This window comes from Alexandromys fortis, unplaced genomic scaffold, assembly GCF_014885135.2.
Source record: "Alexandromys fortis isolate MF-2015 unplaced genomic scaffold, M_Fortis_MF-2015_v1.1 scaffold_52, whole genome shotgun sequence".
NCBI lineage: Eukaryota > Metazoa > Chordata > Mammalia > Rodentia > Cricetidae > Alexandromys > Alexandromys fortis.
Window position 1 is genome coordinate 10751710 of NW_026067929.1, and position 23742 is coordinate 10775451.

Consider the following 23742-nt stretch of genomic DNA (forward strand, 5'->3'; position numbering starts at 1 on the left):
CCTACACCACTTTGACCCAGTGAACCGTGGAGAGAGCCTTCATGAGGCTGCTGGAGACATGAGATTCATGTAGGACTACAGAGTTGAAAGTCTTGGGATATAAACACTGGAGGGTTAGCGATGCAGTTAAAGTTTAGAGGTTACAGCAGACAAACTTAGGAGGAGGTCAATGCAGAAGACAGTGGGCTAAGGGTAGGTGCGGGAGCACAGACCCATAATGGGAGTCTGGGAGCAGGGATGGAGGGTGCGCTTTTAGAGAGTCCAAGAACTGCATGCATTTCACCGTGTGTATAATGCGACTCCGGCTGCTGGCAGCTACCTTTGAGGTACCTGCTCACATGTGTAGAAATTATTAGCCATTTACCCTGTGCATTTGAGAGGGAACAACACCCAGAGTGCTGCCGAAGAGAACAGGGACATTATTATAGTCCTGAGCACCCAAGATGACAGGGAAGAGGAAACTCATAGGAATACCTGGCTCTGGCTTATCTAAGTGAACTCTAGACTGTGGGAGAAGCTGTAGTAAGAGCCCTGTCGGGAGCTCATACAACCTGGCTCTACTCTGAACAAAATACACACTTTAGCTGTGACATGACTCGAGGGGTAACAGCTTTGTTTTCTGTAGAGAAGTGTCTGCTTGTGGTTTTAGCAGAAACTCGACTCCTAATTTCCCCTTCCTCTAGGAAGGTGGGACACGGCTAATGGTGAGTGTTGCAGCACACTTGAAGCACGAGCTGTTTTCCATGGCTGGATACTCAAGTCACATGTTAAATACAGTTTATTATCGAGTGTAGCTGCTGTCTCCTGAAAGCGTTATCTCAGGCCATGTGGCTTCTATTTCATTTCAGGGTAACGGGCCAGTGACTCTGTACTGCGGCACGAACTTTACGGCTTTGCCAGTGTTTTATTCTTCAACAAAGACTGCAACTGTGGTTTTCAAATCTGATGTTTTAAACATGAACTCTCAGGTGCATTTCACCTATCAGATTGCAGGTGAGCCTAAAACGTCTTGTTTATGGGGAAAGGCAGCTTCGACGGCAGGGATTGCTGGAACTGACTCCTGTGAACACATCTGGTTTTGCTAAAGTAAACACACACCCATCAGAAGTAAGATTCAACTGAGACTCGGACCTAATTTAGTCAGTTGAAAACTAAGTTTTTCAAGGTATCTCCCATAGCATGCTCTTTGCTTATATGAAGTTCACAATTCAGTGATTCTTGGTGTGGCCACAATGATGGGAATCATATCTTAGGGAATTATTGTGTAAATACCATGATTAATGAAGAAGTTACTTGAGTTTGGTGACTGAGAAGTGTTTGCAGAGAATATTTCCTGTAAGGACTGTTTTGAACGTGATTAAAACTAAAGCAGCATTTGATTCAAAGGCACAGTTACTTCTGGTTTTTAATTTTACCAAACAAAAAAAAATGGTTAAAAAAAAAAAAAGAAAGAAAAGAAAATGTGAGTTGTAGCAGAACTAACAATCCACCAAAGGGAATTCTTATGTAGATAGTGTCTGGGACTATAAAAGCCTTTGGGTCTAAAAAAATATCTAAATGTCAGCCACTGACTCTCCTGCCATGTGAGTAAGAGTTCAAAAAATGCTGGAGTGTTTCTCAAAAGGGGCTTGTGTTTCACACTTCACATGGGAGCATCCACATTAGCCAGGCCTGGCACTGCAGCTGTGGGCATGCATTCTCAGCATCTCTAGGGTCTCAGTTTGCTCAAACATCATCCAAGAGGATGGAGCAGCTTCTGAACTTTGCTCAGATTCAGTAGACTCTGAACACTGAATTGTCAACCTAAAAGAACACTAAATATGTAGGTGTGCACACTAATTATGAGTATTGGTTTTTATCGCAGATTGCAACAGAGAATACAACCAAGCATTTGGCAATCTGAAGAGTCCTGGATGGCCTCAAGAGTATAATAATAACTTGGACTGCACCATTATTCTCAGAGCCCCACAGAACAATACCATTTCCCTCTTTTTCTACTGGTTTGAGCTGGAATTTTCAAATCAATGCCGGCATGATTTCTTGGAGGTAATATATATTTGAATGTAATTTAAATGAATGACGTAAAAAGATGATGGTAACTAAGAATTCTTCTCTAGTGATGTTAATCCAATATGTCTCCTTCATTTTTTTATGTTAATCATTATTTTTTCATTCTATAAATGTGTACTGAGAATATTCTAGTTTGAGTACTGGAAGTACAGTACAGATGACAGCATCACAATCAGTTGAAACACAGTCAGGAAGGAACAGAGAAGAGTTTCTCAAGGAAGTTACACGAATTCCAGACGCCAAGGACAAGGTGCCTATAGCACTGACTAAGTGCAAAGGCTTTTGCACACTGGTTCCCCATCACGTGGTTGCTACACCTGTGTTCTGCCAACGCTAAATCTAAAACTTCCCAATTGACCTTGTGGCTATACAGGAAAGGCTCCGCACCTGATTCAGAGATTTATTTATTTCTTTTGTTACTGCCTCTTTGTTCGGCTCCTTAGAAGCTTACTCACATTTTAACTGTGCACACAGTTGGGGTACTGCACACTATTGCAAACACATACGCATATTAACCAAATCAGCGTAGTTAAAATGTCTGTGTTTGATTCGTTTTTATTCCAAATAAGCTCTCCAGAGCTGTCTGCTATTCGTGGGATAAACAATTTTCAGGCTCATGCTGCCCCTTTTCTTCTGATGTTTCTTTTCCACTGGCTTTTCTTCTGCTGCTTCTTAATGCTAACAGAGTTCTGCCTTTTTTTTTAGTCACCAGTCCATCCCCAAACTGTCTTGTTTCTGTACCATCCTCCTTCACCCATCCCATGTGTGGTCCTCAACCTGGGGGAGAATGGTGTCCCAGGAGATGGTCTTTGCACATGGGTTCAGCTCCCACAAGCTTTCTGATGCCTTATTATGTTGAAAAGCTCCCCATATAGAGTTAAACTAAATCTGTTGTTAATCAGTGTTTTTAACAAACAGTGAATTCCCAGGGAACGCTCATGTCTTCCTCCTGGGTTACTTCCCATGGCAGGAGATGAGAGGAGGGAAGAAATGAAGACAGAGAAGCAATGTTGGTTGTGCTCGTCAGGGAGTTAGACTTGGACTGACATGCTTACCCGTCCTCAAAAGCAAATGCTTCTATAAGTACTAAACAGAAAGAAGAGCATGATACAGAAAAGGGGTGGACTCCCCTGCTAATTCTAAGTCATCCCTAACTCGAGTTTCCTTTTATTGGTCCAACTTAGCCTTTGTCATTTGTCGTCTGGATGCTGGGAAGTAAAGTCTTAGGTTTTTTTTAGTGTTTTGTTTTGTTTTGTTTTGTTTTGTTTTTGCATTGGAGGGTGAGGACTACATCCTCTCCACTCCAGAGAATGGATGAGAAGCTTCCTGTTGCATCAGCAGAGACAGGAAGTTACAGCACGGCCTGTTAAACGTATCTGAGTTTAGGGCTGCAGAGGAGACTATGTGTAGGAAGCCCTAGTGTTCCATTCAAGTTAACTATGGTGGGAACAGAAGCCTTTTATGAGGGCTATAATGTATTGCTAGCAGAGGCTAGCAGAGAGGGCCCTGTTCCAGACCCTACTGTGAACGAATGTGCCTCCAACTCCCTCTCTCATTTCCCAGATATGCCTCTGCTTTGAGTTAGAAACATGCACATCTTAAGCTCTACGCTGTATGTCTCCCCTCCTCAGCAGTGATTTACAAGAGGATCCCAAGGGAAGGAAACTCAAAGGCAAGAGTATGAGGGCGGCAGATCGGGCCTTCCAGCATTCTTAAATATGGCAGTTATCCCACGGACTTGAAGATAACCAACCAGTCTGTCCCAGCCAGAGCCCTGTTTCCATTTTGTTTAAACATTTAGCAGAAGAACTGTCTTAAAAAACAAACCAAACACTTATTGAACATGTCTCCTCATAATAGTGATGAGCTGAAGCAGGAATAATATGGATGGGCTGACCAATGACTGCTTTTAACAGGTAAGAAGCGGCAGCAACAGCAGTTCACCACTGCTTGACAAGTACTGTGGCCTGATGCAGCTGAACCCCATCTTCTCTCAGAGCAACGAGCTGTATCTGCGGTTTAAGACGGATGACTCAGTCACAGTCGCCGGATACAAAATCGTCTGGACCTCCTCTCCGTCCGGTAAGCTAGCCACTGTGAGGGAAGCCTCTACAGGAGATAGGATGGCAGATTAAAAGGACTTTATCACAGTAGATCGCACCTGATGATTTTCTGTGAAACGTTCGATTTTTAAACAGCAAAGAACTGATTTTTCAAAATCCTACAATTATTTATCATTCCAATGATATAAAAGACCGCATTCTACATGCAAAAGGCCCGAGAATGTAAACACTGTAAACTTTTCGTGTAAACTTTATCTTGTTCTTCTGGTTTGATCACCAAGGACCTCTCTGAGAATTCAGTGAATGAAATTACAAGAAGGTCAAGTCAGGAACACACCCGTGTGGGATGAGCAGCCAGCAGCTGTACACAGTGAGCAGCCCGCTGTGTGCACACAGACACTCCTGATGGTGTGCACAGCTGAGTAGCTGTGCCCGTCCTGGCTCCTGTCGTTTGGTGAAGCTTCTGTGTCATGATTGCTTCTTTCGGGTGACAACTGTCTTCCTGGATGTTTGGTTGTCTATTTATCAACTAGCAGGAAATATAAGTCCCGTGGACACATTTATTTGAGCAAGGAGAAATGCCTTTATGAACTGCCTGTAATAGCCCCAAACCTACAAAATAGAAACCATAAAAGGAACCTTTTAAGTATACTCAGGGGAATTGAGGGTCCCGTCCAATAACCACAGATAGCAAAGTCTCCACACACCCAAAGGTGTCCAGTAATTACCTCCGTCCTGACTGGAGGTAAAGGAGGAAGAAACGAATGTACTGGCATTAGCAGCCTGTAATCGTGCACTTGGAAGGCTGAGGCAATGCAGTCATAATTCTTTTTTTTTAAAGATTTATTTATTTATTAAGTATACATTGGTTTGCCTGCATGCATGCCTGCAGGCCAAAAGAGGGCACTAGATCTCATTTCAGGTGGTGTGAACCACCACGTGGTTGCTGGGAATTGAACTCAGGACCTTTGGAAGAGCAGGCAGTGCTCTTAATCACTGAGCCATCTCTCCAACCCAGCAGTCATAATTCTTGAGGCCAGCCTGACATACATAGTAAGAACTGATCTTGAAAAACTTAAAATTTAAAAAAGGGGGAAGCAAACAGTACAATAAACAAGCAGTAAACAAAGTGTGAATTGAAGATCAAGTTGCCCAAGTCCCAGTTCCTAGGCTCTTTCTTCTGGATCTCCTCAGCTTTCGGGTAGAAATGAGCAAATCAAACCCAGTGACACCAAGCCCCAAAGAGATTTGATGTGAAGCCTGCCCTTCACGACTACAGTTCACACTCCAGGAAACCTTTGCTAACTATTACCTTCGCACAGAAAGGTTGTTACTTGGGGAGAAATTTTGGCCCTGGGACTAATAGGCGCCCCATGGCTATGATACACAGGAGTCTCACAGAAAGGAGACCCTGGTAAAGGTACCGCATCAGATTTAGAAGCTGATTAGATCTTAGAACTGTCAGCGTGGGCCTGATAAAGTCTGTTTTATCATAGTATCTAGGCTGTAATATCAGAATGGGTGCCACAGAACTTGATTTGATCTTGGCTTCCCAGCCACGGTTACCTACTCTGCTTGTGGAAGCTGCTGCACCCTGAAAACACGCAGACAGAGACTTTCCTCTGCGGAAAGCCATTGCATTCTTCTCCAGTTTGTTCTCAGCCTGAGGTTAGCAAAGAGCCATCCTGGGAGAAGTCACCTCAGGTCACAGACCACTGAGAAAGGAATGGCTGGTGGGAATGGGCCTGGCGAGGATGTCCACCAAGAAGAGGGGTTCTGCCTTGGCTGGCTGCTTTTGCAGATTCCCTGCCCCCTTAAGAAGATAAAAGGCTCTCCCTTCCATGACCTGCACATGTGGAAAAGCACTTTCCTAAATGGAACCTTTTCCATTTCTTCCTTGCAGGCTGTGGAGGAACTCTTCTTGATGACAGTGGTCTATTAACCAGCCCTGGCTATCCTAACAACTACCCAAACAACATTCACTGTGAATGGACCATCATTGCTCCTTCTGGAAGACCTCTCTCCGTTAGCTTTTCAGTTTTCATTATCAACCCTCCAGGAAACTGTGCCGACAACTACCTCACTCTCTATAATGGGCCAGACGCCAACTCACCACCCTTTGGAACATACTGTGGAACGGTGAGTAAAGCAAACGTTATTAGATTTTCACATGTGATTTTTAAACATTGACAATCACAATATAGGCACATGCAAAAACCAAAGTTACAGGTCAGTGGTTTCTATTTGGGGAGCATGAGCGCTATCTGGTGGCAGATATGTTATATTACATGCACAGCTGAAACCTAGAGAATTATTTTATGTTTCTAATTATTCTTCTCTTTATTCACACGGGTCTTTGAAACAAATTGGACAAGCATCATGTCACCGGAAATCTAGAGAATTCAAAATACATAAATTATTTAAAAGTTTTCTGTACAATTTTATTTTTAGAAATATCAGTAAGTATATCAAAAATTTTAAAAGCTTGAGAGTGCTATTATTACTAGAACCTTTCTTTGAATATATACACATATCAGCACATTTTATATCGTCTAATCATCTACCAATATGTCATTAATATCTTACTACACTGATGTAGATACATTTCTGGTGTCTCATTTTCTATGTACCTGGGGCAGTCCAGCTTACTTAACAAGGGCTCTCTGCTGAGAAAGTCAGTTCTCAGCTTTTCACTACTACAGCTGACACTCCAGGAAACATTTGGCTAACTACATCTTCACACAGAAAGTTGGCTACTTGGGGAGAATTTTGATTTTGAGACCAGTAGGCACCATGTCACTATTATACCCAGTATAAAATAAAAGAGATATCTTTATTTTATGTTCGTAGGGCTCCTGTGTGTCTATTTCAGTGCCTTCTAAGCATTCAGCTTCATTTGGTCCCATAGTGCACAGCCTGTGCCATGGGAAGAACAGTTACTTCGGACTTGGTAGCTGAAGGAAAACTGGGGCATTAGGAGGCAAATGACTGCCACGTAGACCAGTGTCACATTAAATCTAGGCATATAACTGGATACGCCAGTGCTTTCAAAATATACTCCCTCCCACGTATAATTATTTCTGTTCCTTTATTTTGTTAAATGAAAGGTATCACCAATTTATTTCACATTTCACAATGTTAACCCAAAATAAAAAGCATAAGAAGAAAGAAGGAGATTAAAACACAAGCATAAAGTGGCAGGTTACATACGCTCCTGCAGCAGCCAGCCTCTGTGCAAGGGTCTATCGGCATATGCTTTATGTTTATGTAAAGAACGCGCACCATTGTCCGCACTCAGTTCAGACATCTGGAAAACAAAAGACCAATGGGAGTTTAGCATTCTCTCCCCACTCATCACTTCTCAGCATCCTGTTCCTGGGAACATCCTTTTGTATTAATTAATACATTAATTATTGACAGGTTACTTCTAGAAATAGATGTTGGTTCACTGTTAGAATGTACAGACTATAAACTCCATAAGGTTTCTATGGGTAATACTTTAAGTAGGCTGACATTTCTAAAATATGTTTAATTTAAAAACTAACCGTTTCCCTCCCCTCAATTTTAGGACCCTACTACAGTCCCCTTCAGAGCGTCATCAAATCAAGTCTTCGTAAGATTTCATGCCAAGTATAAAACACGGCTGTCAAGGTTTGAGATATTGTGGGACAGCTGAATCAGGAGAGTTGTGTGTAATCCCAGGACTCTGGCTCCGCCACAGCATGGTTGGCTACCACTCTGTCCAGAACTCTGCCTTCCTCATTTTCATCCCCACCTGAGCCATCAAACATGAACTGAACTTCCATGGCCTTTACCAGAGACAGTGTGGAACCAGTTTTGTACATTTAATGTTCTGAATACAGAGCAGCACTTGGTTCAACTCAGCTGTATGCAGCGTTCTTACTGGATGCACCATTTAGCTGACATCTTGTAAGTTGTTTAAAAGGTGAAAGTTACCCTGGGACAGATTGTTGTACGTTTTAAAAAAACCAGTGATACAAATATATGCATTGTTTTTGCTACAAAAGTCAAAGTCAAGGTAGTAAATATTACTGAAAATGATGTACAGTTCTGTTGTCTTCATTTGTAACCCGTTGCAACTTGGGTTTTCATGGCGGCTTGTGGTTGAAGAATTTTCTGTGACCTTGGAAACTGTGCTGCATCATGAGCTCTCCAGGTTCCTTTCTTAGCCATGCTGGGGCTCTCCTCTGGTCATCCCCAGGACTCTGTGCTGTCCTGGCTGTTGAATCTCTGTATACCTTCCACTCACTATTATTCAAGGCTCTAGAATTTCCCCAATTAACTTTTATTAGGTCGCATCTCTTGGGCATGCGTCACAGTCATGCCTCTGAACACTAAGGATGCTTCTTTCTGCTACACTTGTCTGTTGTTTTGCTCACTGTTTTAGAGGGTTTCTTTTCATCATACTGAAAGGGGCGTGGTGGAATGGGCAGTAGGAACATGTACAAAAGCATCAGCATTGCAGAAAACCAGGAAACAAAGTGCTTATAAGATTCAGCCCTAGTTCTCCAGTTCCTACAGTCCAAGGTTTTACAGCCTCCCTAAACAGCACCACCAGCTGAGGACCAAAGGTTCTGCAGTCTCCCCAGACATCGCCACTAGCTGGGGACCAAATGTTTAGCAGTCTCCCCAGACAGTGCCACCAGCTGGGAACCAGAGGTTCTGCAGTCTCCCCAGACAGTGCCACCAGCTGGGGATGAACAAACTGTTCAAACCCACAAGCCTATGGGGGCCTGTTCGACTTAAACCACAGTATATTAAACTTTCAGGGGGAAAAAATCAGCCCTTACCTTTATCACATAGCTGTTTAACTTTGCATATACTCTCTTCTCACCACTGGAGCCCTACCACCCTCCATGTTATACCGTATAGGTTGTACTTGCTACAGCAGAAACATCTGCCATATTTCCAGCCTCACAGTTACACCTTCAACTCAACGCAGGTCATCAGTTCTTATTATATGTGTGTTTTATTGGACAACTTCATATTTCCTTTCATGCCTTGTTTCAAGGTACTGTCATAACACACAGAAATCAATGAATATTTGGTTGTAAAAGTGTGTTGTTTCTGTCTGCTTAAAAATTGTTAGTAAGGGGCTGGAGAGATAGCTCAGTGGTTAAGAGCACCACCTGCTCTTCCAAAGGTCCTGAGTTCAATTCCCAGCAACCACATGGTAGCTCACAACCATCTGTAATGAGATCTGGTGCCCTCTTCTGGCCTGCAGGCAGAGTACTGAGAATACTGTATACATAATAAATAAATAAATCTTTTAAAAAATTGTCAGTAAAAGCAAATTCTCAAAGCAATAATGTTCTAAGCAGGACCATGTTCTGAAGCACAGTCTATCTATTTCTATTCAAGTTAAACCAAGAATATAGAGCATTTACTGTAGACAATTCTATTTATTATCAAGTATAAAAATGCACAGATATACAAAACAAAACTTGCATATGCCAGCTTGTCTCTGAGTAGTGGGCAACAATATTTCTAAACCACAGGTGTGCTGAAGTTGTGTATGTTGTCTTAGAGTGTGTGGCTCCTGTAAACACCATCACCTAGGGTGCCCTAGCTTTGCAGTACACTATACAGGTTTGTCAAGAATGAGAACACTCCACAGCATGCTGTCGTCCCCTACTTTTACAGATGGGTAACTAAGGGAGGAACTTACTACCTTCCTTTCTACATGAAAACCCAGTGCTTTCTGGAATTTTTCATGTCCTCCAGCAAAGCAGATGACTTCACAGAAAGAAACTTACTACAGGTTAACTCTGCAAAGTGAAGTCTTTAATACCAGCACTGAATGAGAGAGTGCCGCTTCACCTAACTTTAATACATAAATACAGGAGAAATTGGTTCTGTATAGAACATACAGGTGCGTCGATGAAATATTATCAGCTTAAACAGCCCTGTTCCCATTAGCTATGTCTATAGCTCCAGTTTATGGATAGCGTTGTATTGGAAATACGGTAAAGCAATGAATATCATTATTAAATCCAAAGGGCCTTGTCGGGGAAAAACGCTTGTTTGTTCCCAGCTACTCAGCCCCAAAATAACCACACAGAAACTGTATTAGTTAAATCACTGCTTGGCCTATTAGCTCTAGCTTCTTATTGGCTAGCCCATACATCTTAATTTAACCCACTTCTATTAATCTGTGTATTGCCACGTGGCTGTGGCTTACCAGCAAGGTTCCATCTGGCATCTGTCTCTGACTGGGCTACGTGGCTTCGCCCTGACTTTGCCTACTCTCTCTATATATCTTTCCCAGCCTGGCTATATTCTGTTAAGCCATTGGCCTGAAGCAGCTTCTTTATTTATTAACCAATAGAAGCAACCCATATATAGAAGGACCTCCCACACCAGGGCCTTGACAAGATGGAACAAAGGAATAACTGCAAGAAGACCAGAATTCAAAACTAATACATGTATGACAATACATCATATAGATCTCATGTTATTCATGTCTGTAATCTCTCACATTCTGCACCTTTGTAACACATTTAGGAAGAAAGAGCAAGAGTATGCATTCATTCCTACAAAGAGAGCAAAGTACAGCCAGGGTCTTCATCATGGAGATGAACCGCTTGGAAGCCCAGAGTTCATTTTCTTTTTGCTGTACACAACTTATGCCTGCAGAGTTACTATTGACTAACCATCCAAAACCAAACCAAACCAAACCCTCGGGCCTGGATTGCTACCTTGGGAATATTGAGGAGCTTTGCCTCCTTTTTAAAATCAACTTTTCAACTTTATAATTACTTGAAAATACCGACTATGCTTTCTTTTATTCTCCAGTCCCACTTTCTGGACATGTTAGCATGCATCTTAGAGAAGCATGGGTCCCTCTGAGTAGAAATCACTATTACAGATACCATTGTTCTGTTGACATCAGTGAGCTAAAACTGGCACTCTCTGGGCGAGAGCCATCTCATACCGGTTCTACTTATAATTCATTCATTTATAAATGTTTATTGAATGTCTATCCTGTGACTTACACTAAACACATTGAGGAGAAAATGAAGACAGCCATACATTTCCATCACAATGCAACCTTCCCAGGTCCATCTTTCCTGGGTTCTTGTGTGGACCCTTCCCTCCTCAGCTCTCCTCTCTTCTCCCCTTCCTCTTCCCTTCCTCGTCCTTTTGGAATTAGATTTTCTGGTAAAATTTCTTAAAATCACCAACTCCCCAGGAATGACCTGGAGACCTACTATTAATTATGAAAGTTGGCCTTTAGCTTAGGCCTTTTCCCATCTAGCTCTCATAACTCAAATCACCCTGTTTCTAGTAATCTATGTTCTGCCATGCGGCTTTTTACCCCTCTCCTGTTCTATGCATCCAACTTGTTCTGCCTCTCACTGATGTCTCTCACAAGCCTACATTTATCTCCATTTCCTCTCTCTACCCAGAAGTCCCACCTGTTCTCTCCTGTTATATCCTGTCTAGCTACTGGCCATTCAGCTCCTTATTAAACCAATCAGAAGGCACCTTTCACACCATGTGACCAAGGACCCTGCACATCCCTTTCCCTCTCATTTTTCCCCTCATCTTTTCTGCTTTCCCCTCACATCTCTCTCTTCCTTTTCCCTTTTCCCATTATTTTTCCACAGTCTTTAAATGTAGCTAAGGTTGGTCTCAACTTGCCCTGTAGCGTCACACTAAAATCTTCCTGTCCTCACTTCCCAACGGTTGGGTTATAGGTTTGTGCTACTACCATGCTCAGCTTCAATTTTCTTATCTGGTGAGAATGACTTGAAGTCAACTCCTCAGAGCAGTGGCAAGAGGCTCTCCCCACCCCCTTCTCATTCCCAGAGTGCTTCATTCTTAAGGTTTATTGCCTCCAATCAAAACCCAGGCATCAAATAGTTAGTTGATATTTCCGCTGGCATTGTAGTGCTTTGGGGACACACACACACACACACACACACACACATACACATTCCTTCCAGGTCCTAAATAGAAGCTCATAGAGTCAAAATGTAAAGTGCATGGCCATGAGGTAAGTGTCAGGGAGCCTTATTTGAATTTAGTGGAAAGTTGTATTTGCATAACTCTGAAGGAACCTGAAGGCAATACAAATATAATTCAAAAAATAAAATGCAGAGAAAAGAAAGTGTCTGCTTTCAAAGAACTGAGAAAATCCTAAGTTCATAGCAAACCACTGACTTCAGGGACAAATGGAAACTTACAGCATCCTATCCGAGATGGGGCAGGTCAGAAAACAAGATCTCAGTTCCAGCACCACTTCCTTTTCTTGCCTCCTCGTGGTCCAGCAATAAGCAGCTTAATACAGGATTGGAAGCAGCTTTCTAATTCAATCCTCTGGAGCCCACCCTATTCTTGCATAGCCTGGGGCCAGGGGTGATACTGGAGGAAACCAGTCTTCCACTGCCCTCTGATTCCCTTCCCCCATTAACTAACTTGAACTTGCTTTTAAAAGTCAAGACAAAGTGCACTGTCTCTTGCCACAGTGCCTACCTCTGGTTTTTAGGATCTGGCTGGAATACCTTTCTCAGAGGCCTGTAGACTCTCATAGGGTCCTATCCTGATGGATTTTTTTTTTTTTTTTTTTTTTTTTTTTTTTTTTTTTTTTTTTTTTTTTTTTTTTTTTTTTTTTTTTTTCTTTTNTTTTTTGTCAACCTGATATAAGCTAGTTCAGGGAAGAACTTCAGCTAAGAAAATTCTGCCAGAAGATTCCCTGTAGAGAAGTCTGTACCTTGATTGGTTGATGTAGGAGGTCCAGCTCACTGTGAGTGGTGCACCTCTGGGCAGGTGGGCCTGGATGTGGTTAAGAAAGCAGGCTGAGCGAGCCATAGGGAGATGCAAGCCAGTAAGCAGCATCCTTCCACAGCCGGCCTTTGCTTCAGTTCCTGCCTTGATGTCTTCTTCGCTGAAGTGTGACCTGAGAATTGCATGATGAAATAAACCCTCTCCTCCCAAAGCTGCTTTTGGTCGTGGTGATTATTGCAGCAAAAGAAACAATGAAAGAGAGGCTCAGTGGAACCCGTTGAGACGTGAGGCATTCTTGGGACAAACGCTCCAATGGAAATATAGGCCATGACTGTCTGAGATCAGAAAATGCAATAGATGTAGGTTTTACTATTCACAATTTCCTATTTCATCTAAACTCTGGTGAACAAGAAGAATTTCTTCAGAAGTCTTCCTCATAGTTCCAGGGAGAGAATCTTTTTTTTTTAATTAAAAATTTCCACCTCCTCCCATTTCCCTTCCCCTCCCCCTCCCCCATTGCTCCTCCCTCCCCCTCTCCAGTCCAAAGAGCAGTCAGGGTTCCCTGCCCCCTCCATCCAGGTCTCAGGGAGAGAAGCTTAGTGCAGCTGTGTGACATACTACACGGAAACAGTAGAAACCATCACTCCCACTTCACAGATGAGAAAAGCAAGCTCTAGAAAACCAGTATGGACTCACAGTGACAGAGTTGAGATTCCAACCCCAGTAACCATGGGGAAAAGAGGCTCAAATCTAGCCCAAAGGATATGACAATTGAGCCACAGCCACAGACCCATTGGAAAGTTTTTGAAGATTTATTTATTTATTTACTTATTTACTTATTTGTGTGTGTGCATGCGTGTGTGCACATGTGTGTATGCTGGTAACTTTGGAGGCCAGAAGACATCTGATCCCCTATAACTAGAGTTACAGGCTGCAGTGAGCTGCCCAACATGGGTGCTGGTACCTGAATTTTAGTCCTCTGCAAGAGCACCAAGGGTTCTTAACCACGGAACCATTTCTCTTACTCCACCACTGGAAAATCTGATGGTATTAAATGGAATGAAGAAATCATGTACTACTGTACAAAATCCTAGCACTTGAGAGACAGAGGGGTTGTCACGAGTTCAAGGCCAGTCTTGGCTACCCAGTGAGTTTAAAGCCTGCATGGGGTCACATCCCAAAATAAGTACTGGGTTCTGAGAACTTCTTAGCTGGTGAGCACACCAGCAAGTCCAGAGGATGGGATTTCTCAGACTCTTCAAACCTTGCCCTATATACTTCCTCGTTAGGCTGCTCACCTGCACTTCTGTTTTACATTTTAACGACATAATTTATAAGTTACCCTCACATCGCCATGACAAAACGCCCGGTAGAAATACCTTAGGAGTGGGAGAATTTCTTTTGGCTCTCAGTGTCAGAGTTCCTCAGACAATGATGGCAGGAAAGACTCAGGTGGAGCTGGCTCCCCCTCTTCTGGTGGAACTCTGACTGAGTTTGTTTACTGTTAGCATCTAACCCTTAGGGAGAGTCCAGTTGCTTAAGACCAAGGTCAGAGGCTGGTACAGACACCTGTGAGTGTCCTGTTGAAGGCTGTTTTTTTGGCGGAATTCTTATCTTCAGAAGCATGATCATAATCCAGACCTCATGCTTTCACCACGTTTGTGACAGACTCAGATGAAGAGGAATTCAGGGTAAAACATTCACTGCTCCCCCCCCCCCCACACACACACACTTGGAAGGGGAGCCGCAATGAAAGACGCAGTACAAAGAGAATAGCTGACTTCTGGATTTCCCAGGACTCATCCCCAATCCCTCAAAACAAGCTACTCTCCATTCTTTACACCTATCCTTTTTCCAGCATTCCACCCTAAACTTCCCTGCTTCCGCCCACAGAGCTTGTTCCTTCAACCGACCTACTGCGCATGTGCAAAATCTAAACCGCAAGCACCTCGCTGCGTCCATTCCAAGTTTCAAACCCAAGGAAAATGGGCGTCTCTCAGCGTGGGGCGGAGTTTCTGAGCCTAAAATCGTGTATGATTGGCCAGCCTCGGGGTCTACATTCTTCTGTGGGCAGAGCCTAGCCCTGAGTCTCATCTGGGAAACTGTTCTCCTAATTTGGGAAGTGTCAGGCCGGGAGGGGCGTGGGGTTGGCCAGATTTGGTGTGCGCCTGCGCCGATAGCCGGGACAGGGTGTGTTCCTCCTCGCCGAACCTGGTTTTGGCTGACCGAGTGCATCTCTCGCCACCCGAGTTTCCCCTGCAGGCTCCCACGCACAGCCGCCAGCGGTTGCCCTCTGTGGTGAGTGCGCGGGGTCCGGGCCTTCCCACTCAGGACTCCGCGGTGATGCCCACGCTCCCCCAGACAGCCCTGGAGACCCTGGCCTCTGCCCTTCCCTCCCCCTCCCGCCCCCACTCTCCACACTCTTGCCTTCGCCCACGTGCTTTGCTGTCCTTTGCTGCAGAACATGTCCAAGTCGCTGAAGAAGCTGGTGGAGGAGAGCAGGGAGAAGAACCAGCCGGAAGTGGACATGAGTGACAGGGGCATCTCCAGTATGCTGGATGTCAACGGCTTGTGTAAGTTCTCGGATGGTTGCTAAGTTTGCTAAGAAACTGCGCTCCTGGGAGGCCACTTTCAGAAGGCTCCCATCCCACCTCTGCTTGTAAACGTCACTTGTCGGGAGCCTGGCTCAGAAAGTTTGCCACCACAGTTTGTTTTGCTCGGACTGGTAAACCAGATGAGAACCGCACAGGAGGTGTGCCGCAGTTCCTTATCAGCTGCAGAGGTGGCTTCGTGACTTCGAAGTTGATTTTCCATGCAGTGTCCCTAATAGCCACTTACATTTTTAATTTGGAAGTCACTTGACTCTATATGGATCATGAGCCAGGGGCACTCAAAAGTTACACGATTAGTAAGACTTTTTATGCAAGGAGTATTTTCAACCCTTCCCCTTCATTATTTCCTTCAGGGCCATTCTCCCATTTGTGTTCAGGCTTGCTCACTTCTGTGCTCCAAGCTCAAGGCCACCTTGCCTCCGGTTGAATGTCCCGTTTCATCAGGGTGTTGTTTTCAGCCTTAAATTTGTGTGACACCTATTTTATTGTGTTAACTTTTCCGTAAAACTCAGTTCAAGTGGGAATGGCTATGCATTCCATTGTCTGTGCCCCTCTGGCGGGAGGTAGCGCCTCTCCACATCTGGACAGCTGTCACCATGTGTGAATGTTGAGCCAGTATTGCCAGAATTATTTTAAAAAATAATTCCCAAATCCAAGTTTTCATAGTTTTTAAGTGTTGGGAACTAATTGTGCCATTTTAAAACACTTTCTACGTGAGACACAACACTTCTACAGGTTGTGTGTGACTTCGTTTAGACCAGTGGTTCTGAACCTTTGGGTCCCAACCTCTTTGGGTCCATATTAGATATCCTGCATATCAGATATTTACATTACTAATCATCACCGTAGCAAAGTTGCAGTTAGGATGTAACGATGAAATAATTTTATAGTTAGGGGTTACCAAAAAAATGAGAATCTGTATTAAAGGGTCGCAGCATTAGGAAGGTTAGCAACCCCTGATTTAGACCCTCTTAGTGTTTAACAATTGACACTGGTGCCCACATTCCTCGGTGGGACACACAAGGTCGGACTCTGACCATAAGTGGATCCTTTCACGAATCCAGCAACCAGAAGATATTGAATAAACTCCTCTGCCCGAACCTGAGCAGTCAGCTCTCCCTGCCTCGAGAGTCTGCTGTTTCTGTGTCCCACCCTTTCCACCTGTAGCCTGTTAACTTGATAGCCAAGAGTCAGTGCAGACATCACAGACTATGAAAAGCCTTCTCTTTCTTCCTCCTTCTGTGAAATTGGCCTTCCTTCAAAGAATAAATTACATCGACTTAATTGATTTATTTTTTCATCCAATAGCCTCTCTTCCTCATTCGATACCAGGAGAACCAAAGATGTGCAGTATTCATGCTTGTGTTCTTGAGAATAGTCTGGACCACAGGAGGTGCTCTGAAATGCTTGAGGAATGTAGCAGAGAATGGTGGGTGGAGTTTATGAGTTCCTGAGAGCCAGAGCAGATGCCCCAGCAAAATCAACTAGAGGAGCTGTCCAGAGAGCTTAGAGATGGTGGGGCACTTCCTAGGCATGAAGAGAGTAAAATCGAGTTTACTGTGAGTTTATCGTCTGCACTGGGGCCACAGGGGGCCGGATGTTGACACATCCAGGTGGAAGGAGACGTGCACACATCTTGTGCTTGGTGGGCATCATGTAGAGTCCTGCTTTGACATAGGTTTTAGCATCTTAGCATCTCGACAATGTCTTGACTAGCTCGATACGTGTTGGTCTCTTGCAGGAAGGATGGGTTTGTAGTTCATTTTGGTACTGAGTTGGCTATTGACAATATAGATGCATTCCCATTGCTTTGACCCAGTTCTGGTTATCATGAATTTTATTTGGGTCCCGCTGCAGTAGAGGAAGGAGAGGCTAAGCAGAAAACAGGGAACCTGGTACATCTGAACCCTGCACACTCCCTAGTTCTCTGCCCATGGCATCCTTCCCTATGGACTGAAGTGTGAGTCAGAATTGGGAAGAGCCGTTTTATGTTGTTTTGGAAGATGAGAATCCATGTAATATTAACAAATGGAAGAGTGGCTTAGCTATTTCAATCCAGCACCATTATCTCTTTGAAGCCTTGGCTCTTACTGTAGAAGAAAAGATAGCCACTTGCTTCCTGAATACAAAAAAAAAAAAATGCTTCTGGCTTAGCACTTGGGGGTAATAAGCCAGGTCATCCTGTAATTGCTCAAACCAGAAGCCGAGGGAGAACACTGGGACTTCCTGGAAAGCTCAGTGGATATTTGGAAAATGTCGCCCCCTCTGGTGGTGGTGGCTTCAGGAAGGGCTGGCTGCATATATTGACTCCCTGCCATCGGGACAACCTGGAAGATTCTAGAATGTTCACTGGAAGCCTGTTCCTAAACTGGCTCTATCTATCAGCCATTTCCTGGATAGGAGCTCAGTGGTCAAGCATTTGTGTAGAGTGTGAGTTCTGGGTTCATCCTCAGCACCACAGGAAAGCATTGGAAGCAGCAATCAGCATACAATGTGTGTGATATGGCAGGGTTACTCTGAGCTTCCTGTAGGAATGCCCATACTTTTTTGCTTACCGAAGTTTACCTGCAGCTGTGACACTTTGTCTGTTAGTGTCCTGATTAAACACAGGAAGCAAACTAACGTTGGTTGTCGACAGTTTTGTATCCTAAGCGTTCCTTTTATTGCCTTTACTTTCATTTCTTAAAAATAATTTAATGATTCAGCTTTGAGGATAAGAAAGGAGGATTTGTATTACCTTGAAGCATTTGCAATGTCACTTTTTCTGTTTGGGGGTGGTAGAGATGATGAATGAGCACAGCAAAGTGTTTTCCTCAGATGGGGTGAGTTACCTTGTTTCTTTTCTGAGACAGGCTCTCCTGTAGGCCAGAATGGCCTGGAACTCACCTCCTTTTGTAGCTGAGGAGGACCCTCCTGGGTTCCTCTCCCACGTGCTGGGATGGCAGGTGTGTACCCCCACACCTGGTTTATACTGTCTTTGAGAAATGAAGAGAGGGCTTCCTCGTGCTGGGAGAGCACTGTGCTAACCTCCTTCCATCTTCAGCAAGTAGGTTACTTTTTGCAAGACGCTTATATCACACTCTTCTGATGGGGAACAATTTCAAGCAGGAGACCAGTGCAGAAACTGGGGATGTTCAAATCCTACCCTGGGACATTCTTAGGAGTCAGAATTTGAGGTGGGTTAGAGTGGTTTCAGATTCTTTATCTTCCAAACTTCAAGATCCTCCTTGTTGTTTGGAAATTCAGCCCCGCCCCTTCCCACCCCTCACCCCCTCCAGGCCTCATAAGACCGCTTTAGTTTTAAATCCGGGAATGCGTTTTGAATGCTGATGTCAGCAGAGTGGCTGTGAGGTGAGCCCAGATCCCCTGTCATGATTAGCTAGACTTCTGTGCAGCACCCCTGTCCGACATCGCTGTTTTGTGTGCTCCCTTTGAGAACATAGATCATCTGCCTCCTTTGTGACTAGGGTCGCTATTTTTTTGAACTTTGTTTTATTTCATCTTTAAAAATTCTTTCTACCTAACATGTTCTCCTTAAGTTCCAAGTGTGATCCTGCCCAAAGCCAAACAAATCAAAGCAAGTTGTTTGTTTACTCCATGGAAATTTTTCCCTAGAGCGCCCACACCCGTTCTTCTCCTGCTTGATAAGATTGCAACTAAGCCTTCCCCTGTGAACTTCCAAGAGGCCAAGGATCCCACCAGTGGTCACAGGGACTTTGTAAGAGTTTGTTTTTTCTCCTCTCATTTCTTCGATTTAAATATTTTGTGTCTTTTTAATATCTTCAAGTTTCTTTTGTGAGTGCTTGAAGCATTTTCAGCCTTTTCTTGTTTGACAAGTTAGATTAAAATGTTTTCCAGATAAATCTCTAAAATGTAAGCTGGGGCAGGGGGGTGTCTGGCTAAAGCCATGGTTCTCAGCCTGTGGGTCGCGACCCTTTGGGAGTCAAATGATCCTTCAGATAGTTATATTACAATTCATAACAGTAGCAAAATTACAGTTGTGAAGTAGCAATGAAAATAATTTTGTGGTTGGGGTCACCACAATGTGAGGAACTGCATTGATGGGTTGCAGCTTTAGAAAGGTTGAGAGCCACTGGTCTAAAGCGACATGCAAAATAAACAGCCAGGACCACTGCAGCTTGCACTAGGCTGTCAGTCTCGGCCATCTTCAGGGCAAGTATCAGTGAGGCTGGCAGAATGGGTGTATTTTAGCTATTGTCTATTGAAATCTTTCAGTTTTGAAGTTGGTGGACAGGCCCAGCTTTGTGTCTGGAAAGTGCAGGGATACCCATTTCCCTTCTGTCTCCTGCGGAGCCCCCCCCCCCTTCCTCTGTCAAAGCTGTGCAGAGAATAGATGACTTCTCTGACAGTGACTCCATACCCACGTCACCTCCAGGAGGCTTCCACCAGCCCCCTCTGCCTCTGGGAGGCTTCTACCAGCCCCCTCCTCCTCTGGGAGGCTTCCACCAGCCCCCTCTGCCTCTGGGAGGCTTCCACCAGCCCCCTCCAGCTTGCTGAAGAGTCTCCTCTGTGCTCCTCTGTTTAGTGTAATACTAGGGGAAAGTTTATGAAGTGAAGAATGTTACTGCTTTTTGGTAACATTTTTGTTTGGAAAGTTTTTCTTTTTTCTTTTTTTCATACAGTATGTTCAGTATTGTGCTTTTCCCTCTTCCACTCCCTCCCCCTTCCTGTTCACCCAATCCCCCCCCCCTCTCTCAAATAATTAGCATTCAAAACAAAATAAATCTAACAAGAACCCAGAAACTCATGCATCATGGCCAGATCTTCCTGGACACGGGCCTCCTCTGAAGTGTGGTTAATCTACCCACTGAGAAACCACTGGAGAAAATGAAGCCTTCCTTTGCAAGCAAGTGTAAGTTGAAGATAACTTCTTGCTTAGAAGGGGGAGCGTGTGTCCCTGCCCTCTCTCAGTACTGGGACCTCATGTGGCTTGAACCTGTGCTGACCCTGTGCAGGCTGCCACGGTCTCTGTGGGTTTCTGTGTGTCAGTCCTGCTGTGTCTGGAGGGCACCGTGGCCCTGGAGTCCTCCACCCACTTGGGACCTTACAATTTTTCTGCCTGCTCTTCTGCCTGGCCCCCCAGAGCCCTGAGAGGAGAGGTTAGAGGAGGACATCACACTCAGGCCTGAGTGCTACAGCATCGCTCCCTGATGGCGCATTGTCCAGTGTGGGACTTTGTGTTAGCTCCCATCTACTGCAAGAGGAAGATTCTCTGATGATGACTGAGCAAGGAGCTGATCTTTGGGTGTGGCAGAGTGTCACCAGGAGCCATTGTATTGTCTGTTCTTTTAGCAGAACTCTGGTATTTGGTTTTCCTTGGACCAATGGCCTATTCAGTCTCAGATTCTTGGCCACCCATCTCATGGGCCTTAACTTCAACTCTTTGTGCTGGTATCACACCAGCCTAACTCCTAGGCAAGTCTCCGCTGTAGGCTGCAGCGTTTGCAGCTGGACTGATGTTTGCCTTCCTCCTCTGGTGGTGTGCTGAGCACCTTCCAGGACCGTGAGCACTTACCAGTAGGGGTGAAGGGTCTGAACAGACACCAGCGCACCTTCTCCATATTTAATGAGGTAGATATGGAGGACTCTTTTTAGCAATAGGGTCTTGCCATCAGTTCGTGGAGAGCAACCCATAGCCTCGGCAGTAGCCTAAGATATCTGTGGGTTTACATGGGGCCCCTGACAAAGACTCAGATATAATCCATTCCTGACACCGGAAGCTTCGCCTGGTGGTCTAAGGTTTCTAGTTAGGGCATTGTCTTCCATTCTTTGGCTATTCCACTTATTTTCTTTACATTTGTCTATGTTTTAGGAAGTCCTATAGTATAATGGCCCTTAGTGATAGTGTCCCTCCCCATATTCCTTCCCTCCCTTCCATCTTCCTCCTCACTTCATACTCTGCTCTAGTCCCTCTCTCTCCCATCTTTCCTTAACAATATGTTCTCTTTCCTTTTTGGGGGGAGATCCTCTCACCCCCACCGCCCCCCCCCACCGCCAGTCCCTTAGTAGGTACCTAACCGCTGTGGGTATATGGTATGGATTACAGCACACATATCAAAGACCCGAAAGCAAACATCCACACATAAAGAACTTACAATATCTTTCTATTCTTAGTTTCCTCACTCAGGATGCTTTTTTTATAGCTTTGCTCAATTAGATGGGAATTTCATAATTCTGTTCTTTAAACAGCTGACTAGTATTTCATTGTGTAATTGTACCACATTTTCATTATCTGTTCATCAGTCGATTGATAGCTAGGCTACTCTGGCTATTATGTTCAGAGCAGCAATGAACGTGGATGAGCAAATATGTCTGTAGTAGCATATAGAATGTGTTGGGTATATGCCCAAGAGTGGTAGAGCTGGATCTTGAAGTTGATCTACAGATTTCTGAGGAGCCAGCACACGGGTTCGCATAGTCCATAGTGGCTGCACAGGTTTGCTTGCCCACTGTAGATGAGTAAGTGTTCCCTCTTCTTTGTGTCCTTACCCAGCGTGTGTTATCACTTGTTTTATTGATCTTGGCCATTTTGACTGATGTAAGATGAAATCCCAAAGCAGTTTTAATTTGCATCTCCCTGGTGAATAAGGATGTTGAATATTTCTTTAAACATTTCTTAGCTATTTGTGTTTTTTTCTTTTGAGAATTCTCTGCTTAGTTCTGTTGCCCATTTTTAAAATTGGGTTCTTTTCTTGAGGTTGTTTTAGACTTAGTGAAGGGATTTTGAGGCATTGCAGCAGACAGTAAATCAGGGAAGATGAGCGGCAGCCGTGGCCCTCCAGAGAGGTTTCTCTCAGAGCTTCTAGAGGGGATAGTTTGCAACTATCAGGACAAGATAGAACTTCTAAATGGTTTATTCTGTTTTGTTTGGAGTTTTAATATATATGTTAAAATAGTTTATACACATCCATTAAATTCTATAAGCATTTTATTAAGATGAGGAATGAGGCTAAAGAGAAGATGTGTCGTTTTTGGTATGACTGGACCGGTAATGGCGTTTTCTATTAAGTGTTTGATACTTGGGCTCCAATTGGCAGAGACATTTTTTTTTGTGTGTGTGAATAGATTGTCTACGCAGCCCAGGCTAGATTTGAGTTTGTGATCCCTCTGCTTCAGCCTCCCCATATGCTGCCATGCCTAGCTGTGGCACCCAAGGTGAAAATCTAGTAAACAGACAAATCAACTGTCTGCTCCAAGCCTCATCTTCCTCGTATATAAACTGGGAATATTTAGTCTTTCTTTCCAAGGGCCTGCAGAGTGCCCAGTAGACACTTTGTATCTACTCAGCCTATTTCCCCAGTCTGTATAAAGGGAATCCTTAAGAGTAGTGCCCAACATGAAAATGCATTTAGTCAGTAGCTGCTGCTACGTGACATATGATTCTCAACCGAACCTGAGCCACAAACACATCGCAGCTAAAGTCCTGTGAATGCCCCACATTTAGAAATTTATTTTCGTTATGTATGTATTGTGTATATTTGTGTATTTGCTACAGCATGTGTGCTACACGACAGTTTGCTGGAGTTGGGTCTCACTTCCTACCACACGAGTCCCGGGGACTGAACTCAGGTCCTCAGACATGGGGCAAGGGCTGTTATCCGCAGAGCCATCTCATCATCTCACGCGAGTCCCGGGATTGAACTCAGATCCTCAGACGTGGGAGCAAGGACTGTTATCCACAGGGCCATCTCGTTATCCCACGCTGTTATTTTATAGTTGTCCTGTGATTGTATAAAAATTTACAGCAATGTTTATAACCCGGAAGTGTAAGGGATGGCATGTTTGCCGTGTTTTTTGCTCAGTGGTCTCAGTTTCTCACCACCCTGACACTCTCTGTCCCCTTCCTCACCGTATTCAAAATCCCGGGGAGTCGGACAGCTGTGTCCTGTGTGCCTTAGTCAGAAGCAGCTGTGTCCTCGCACTGGCAAGTTCAGAGTAGAAAGTAGACAAAAGTAGAAAGTGATGGCCCAGGAACGGATGGGGGCAGGGAGGCTGTCCACAGGACTTCAGCTGTGATATGTTTGTGGCTCAGGTTGTGTTGAAAATCACAAATGCACCTTAAAAACCTGACAAGTTTTCAACTATTAAAATGCCTGTATCGAGTAGCAGCTGCTGACTTGAATGTGTCTTCATGCTGGGCACTGCTCTCAGGGATTTCCTTTATATTGAATCTTTATCCCGTGATACATTAATATTTACTATATCAAGACTGTACAGAGTGGTAT

The 23742-nt window shown here is 44.2% G+C and overlaps 2 protein-coding genes across 4 annotated transcripts in view; both read left to right on the forward strand.

Moving 5' to 3' along the window:
- Window positions 1–8187, forward strand: part of Cubn (cubilin) — a 202893-nt gene extending 194706 nt beyond the window's left edge. For both annotated transcript variants that reach the window (XM_050144798.1, XM_050144799.1), the window contains 5 exons: window positions 849–993; window positions 1865–2046; window positions 3987–4152; window positions 6037–6272; window positions 7702–8187. In XM_050144798.1, the coding sequence (XP_050000755.1) occupies window positions 849–993; window positions 1865–2046; window positions 3987–4152; window positions 6037–6272; window positions 7702–7809 (837 nt within the window). In that variant the 3' untranslated portion in view covers window positions 7810–8187. The remainder of the gene's footprint in view (window positions 1–848; window positions 994–1864; window positions 2047–3986; window positions 4153–6036; window positions 6273–7701) is intronic.
- Window positions 8188–14993: 6806 nt separating this feature from the next.
- Rsu1 (Ras suppressor protein 1) overlaps window positions 14994–23742 on the forward strand; it is a 171380-nt gene continuing 162631 nt past the window's right edge. The window contains exons 1-2 of one of the 2 annotated variants that reach the window (XM_050144795.1): window positions 14994–15182; window positions 15346–15457. In XM_050144795.1, the coding sequence (XP_050000752.1) occupies window positions 15349–15457 (109 nt within the window). In that variant the 5' untranslated portion in view covers window positions 14994–15182; window positions 15346–15348. The remainder of the gene's footprint in view (window positions 15183–15345; window positions 15458–23742) is intronic. The other variant, XM_050144794.1, reaches the window with a different exon arrangement.